Source organism: Ovis canadensis, chromosome 11 (genome assembly GCF_042477335.2).
Source record: "Ovis canadensis isolate MfBH-ARS-UI-01 breed Bighorn chromosome 11, ARS-UI_OviCan_v2, whole genome shotgun sequence".
Classification (NCBI taxonomy): domain Eukaryota; kingdom Metazoa; phylum Chordata; class Mammalia; order Artiodactyla; family Bovidae; genus Ovis; species Ovis canadensis.
Window position 1 is genome coordinate 60,424,236 of NC_091255.1, and position 4,555 is coordinate 60,428,790.

General features: G+C 53.0%; 1 protein-coding gene across 4 annotated transcripts in view; it reads right to left on the reverse strand.

Annotated features, from left to right (window-relative positions):
* The window catches only part of RNF213 (ring finger protein 213), a 122,416-nt gene that overhangs the window by 117,259 nt on the left and 602 nt on the right, over positions 1-4,555 (reverse strand). For all 4 annotated transcript variants that reach the window (XM_069541971.1, XM_069541970.1, XM_069541972.1 and 1 more), the window contains exon 2: positions 2,427-2,618. In XM_069541971.1, coding sequence (XP_069398072.1) covers positions 2,427-2,562 — 136 coding nt within the window. In that variant the 5' untranslated portion in view covers positions 2,563-2,618. The remainder of the gene's footprint in view (positions 1-2,426; positions 2,619-4,555) is intronic.

Below are 4,555 nucleotides of genomic sequence, written 5' to 3' on the forward strand. Positions count from 1 at the left end.
CTCTCCCTACCGGCCTGGACATGCAAGACCCTAGAAGATGACCTGGTGTTCTCAGACGAGGATTTTTTTCCCCTGTTATGTTGGAAAACACATCAGTTGCTGTTAGCAGACCTGTGAAAGCCCCTTGCACAAAATTAAAGGGAGGCCAGGAGGAGTGAGCTTTCCTGTTGACTCTCCCAAAGGGGTGAGTCTCAGGAGGCGCCAGGCACAGGACTTGAGACTCAAATGAAGCCCTGATTTTCTCCTGTTAATCCATCTGTCAGGCGAGTGTATGCTCCTCGGTTTTCGTCCCGTCACAACAAAGATTTGGAGTGACGGACATTAAAGCCCCCTTGGTGTGTCACAGCTCTTGGGTCTTGGACAGACCGTGTTATAGTTTTCAGGTCTCGAACGGACCATGTTATAGCTCTTAAACAAATCAGTGTTACAGCTCTATTTTATTTAGAAGACAGCAGGAAAATCCATCTTCGAGGCGTGAGGGCACATCGATCCAAAGACACAAAGAGAAGAGTGTCCCAGCACATGCGGGGGGGGGGAGAGAGAGAGAGAGAGAGGGAGAGAGAAAGAGTGTACGTGGGTGGGGGGTCGGGGGTGGGGCGGCGAGGGAAGAGATAACGCACGCGGGAGGGGGAGAGAGAATGAGCGCTTTGGCTCCTCTTTTTATGTTTTTTTCTTTCCCCTGGGCCTGCACTATGCAAACTGGGCTTAGTCACAAGTGCTGTTCTACCTGCAGTCCTCACTCCGGTCCTCAGACCTTCCTTTGACCTTCCTCTGTTCTATTTTCGCAGGCTTTTCTCTTCCTTGTCTTTTAGTCACCACCATTTTGGACTCCTTTTCCCTCTTCTAACTACCTAACACATCTCATGTCAATTTAATTCTTAGACAAGCCAAAAGGACCTAGAAGAAAGAAGAGGAAAACTTCCCTGACGATGCTAAGGCCAACAAGACCTCAACCACAGCTTCCTTCTAGGGAACTGGCTCTGGCTCCTGAGTTCAAAATCTTTACCAGTTGCTAGCTGCTTGACTGTGAACAGTTACTTAACCTCTCCTTGCTTCACTCTTGGCATTTGTAAAATGAGGATTGATGATAGCTCCTCCCTCAATATTTAGCATAGCATTGGGCAAATCACAGGTTAGCTGATTGGTATTGGTTTTATTTGTGTTTTAGTCTCTGAAGTCCCAAAGACCACTCCTCCCAAGACCCCCTAGTCAGGCAGATGTTCTAGTAACCAGGGTTGGGGAGCTCTGGAAGGTGGGAAATTACAACTGGATACCAAAACTTCAGCCATACCATGATTCAACATCTGGACCAGGAATTGATGATCAGAGTGAACACCTGGCTGCCCACCAAGCTCCTCCCATAGGATTAGCAACAAGAAAAAATCAATAAGAAAAGCAACAACAAAAAGTACAACAAAAAGTGGCCACCTCTCCATACCTCTTACAGGCCAAAGAGTGCATCTGTAACAGGAGCACTTTGTACAAATGCAGCTGAAGCGGAACCAATTAAAAGAACTGGGTGGCATCTATCTCATCCCTGATTCAAACTGCACCTTCTTCAGTTCACTCAGCAATTATTTATTGAGCACCTACTGTGTTCCAGGCAACATACGGGAGACTTGGGATAAAGCAGTGAATAAGAGAACAAAGGTCTCTGAAGACCCACCATGGTGTCATCCAAGTGCTACTGGGGCAGATAGCCTGGGGAAGTGCAGTTCAAAGCAAAAGTGAAGGGGCAGGGCACACACAGTTTGCAACTGGGTGGTCAGAGTGGGCCTCCAGAAGAGGAGACAGTTGAGCAAAGATTGGAAGGCAGGGATAGGGGAAGCTGTGCGGCCCTCTAAGAAAAGGTATGTTCCAGGCAGAGGGACCAGGCAGTGCAAAGGTCGCGCGGTCAGAGCATGTCTAGTGTGTACTAGAAGGAGCAGGGAGACAATCCAATGTCCCAGGCATCAAGAGAATCAAGGAGCCACCAGAGTCAGCAGCTGAGGCCTACCTGACACGGTTCCTCCTTCATGGACCTATAAGCCACCCTTCATCAGGAAGGGCCTGTGCAAGCTGTGGGGACCCCTTCCCCACCAAGGGGCCTGGGATGCCACTTTATACAGCATCCTCTGAAATCCACTTAAGATCCCTCAGCTCAGCCCAACACTTCCCATTCCCTAAGGAGAAAGGAAACTCCAAGTTCTCTCCAAGAAATGAAACCGAAATTCTTTAAAAAGTGACAGATGCTTTCAGCAAAGGACTGGATAAAACTGTATTTGTAAGGAAAGTGTTTCCTCTAGAAACAGTTCTCTAGTCACAGAAGACCTGCTGGCCTGGGATGCCTGCTGGTCAAGGTCTCCACTTCTAGGGATGGAAGAGGGACTGAGCTAACTGCCCTCCCCACCATCTGCACCAGGCTCCCAGCCCCATCAAGGCCTTACCTGGTACTCCTTCAGGGGCTGCAGGAAGCAGCCTTTGTCCACACTCGCTGCAGAACTTTGGGGCTTCCTCTTTGGAAACATGCCGGCAGGAAGGACATTCCATACTTCCAGGGAGAGGAATTCCTGGGGCTGGCATGCTTCTGCCGATCTGGAAGCTAGAGTCTTGAGGCTGCCAGCTTTATACCCCACCACCTGTCACGTGACCATAGCCTTGCTTCAGTTTCATTTTCTGAGAAAGTGAAATTGCAGCAGCCCAGTTCTCCCTGCTCAATTGAAACCTAGTCTGATCACCGCCCCCAAGGTTCTCCAGTCTTCCTCATCCCAACCTCCCCTTCCATGTGGCTGCAGCACCCACTTCCTTTTCTGCTGCCCCCACCAGGGCCAGGCTTGCCCCTCCCAGCCTCCTGACAAGACTCAGTGAGTCTAAAAATGTCCCCATCCAGCTAAGACTGGGAGCCAGTTCAGCTGAGCCAAGTGAGTGGGGACTGGGGTAGTAGGGGAGCAGGCAGAGACTGAGGGTACCTGCTGTATGCTCCAGGCAAGGGACTCAGACTCTAACTGGCTCACTGCGGAAGTGCTGGCAGCAAATGGCTGAGTCAGAGCCTGCCATAGGAACCAGCCTGCACAGGGCAGCCCAGGGCTACAGGAGATGGCAGTCAGGACTCTTAATAACAGGGCCAGTGGTCAAGATTCCTAATAACAGGAATTGCCATCTACTAAGCCTACACTCTTCTTACGGACCATCTGGCCCTCTGAACACCCTCCATGGGGGTGGCAGCAAACCACGGTCAGGGTCATGTGCAAGGTCAGGACTCAGGCTGAGAATCTCCAGCCTCCAGAAACCACTGAGTTCATCCATGGTGAGAGTGGAGACACGTATCTTGGTTCTTGGGGCACAAAGATCCACCTGTCACCCTTTTCTGTTGGCATCAGACCCAAGAATTCTGCTGGAGCAGTGGCCCAGTCGGCTCCTTCCCCATCTGGGAGGGCAAGCAAAGGGCCCCATCAGACAGCGACTCCCTGTCTGCCGGCCCCCTGCGGCCCCTGCATCTCCTTCTCACTTCATCTGACACCACCAACTTGTTCTCCCCTGATGGTGGGCTGGGTAGGGGGAGAGCAGGACCAAAAGCACCCGAAGTGTGCGGTTACCCTCAGGGTCCTGATCCCCACCTCCCTTCTCCCCCTCCGAACGCCCCGTGAAACAACCACCTCTGTAGCCTGGGCACTCTCTCACTAAAAGATTCTCAATGACTCCCCAGGGCCCAGTCCTCTTTCCTAAGGTGCATTCCCTCTGTCCAAAACTCTGCTTCCACACAGGCCAGAAAACTCACAGAAGTGATCAGAATTCCTCACTCAAGTGTCCTGTTGTTTGTCCCCAGCACCAGGGGCTTATGGGTTATGGCAGGTACCAACATTTCCTCTCAGTTACCTGACTTTTTTCCTTCCCCCTTTTTCCAGCCACATCCCCCCAACCACCACCAAAGAAAACCATGTGGAGGCCCGCACCTCCACTCCCCCATTCTCAGCCCTCCCTGGCTTCTCCCAGGGCCACGGCCCACTATCAGCTGTCAAGGCCATCACTGGGGAGGTGCCAACTTGGCCTTCAGGCCCTGGCCACAGACAACTCTGATGAGTCAGACAACCCTGATAAGTCAGGAGCACCCTGCCCCTGGATGGCCTGGTTATGTGGGCAGTGATCCTGGTCTCCTAAAAGTTACTGTGAAATAAAAGATAACGGGCATTTCTCACAACATCACTTTCTCATTGTTGCAATTAGTGAAAGCCCAGGATTCAGTTCAGGGTAGAGGCAGAGGCCCCCGGGTCTGGCGGTTCCCATCAGCTATCAGCCCCCGCCGCGCCCCCTCCCAGGGTAGGGTGCTCTTGGGTTCAAAGTCGGAGTCCAGCACTTCCCCGCGGGGAGTCTAACCCGAGGCTGGGCCCCTGGGAACGTCGCTGGGGCCTGGGGAAAGCGCTCGGGCCCGCCGAGCCCACCTGCTGCGCGCGGCCTGAGAGCAGGGTCAACACTGTCCCGCGGGGCCGGGATGGACCGGGAACCCGCAGAGAAACCGAAACTTGCCGCCCGTAGAGGAGGGGGCCGGCCCGGAGGGCGGCCGGACGCGACGCTTTGG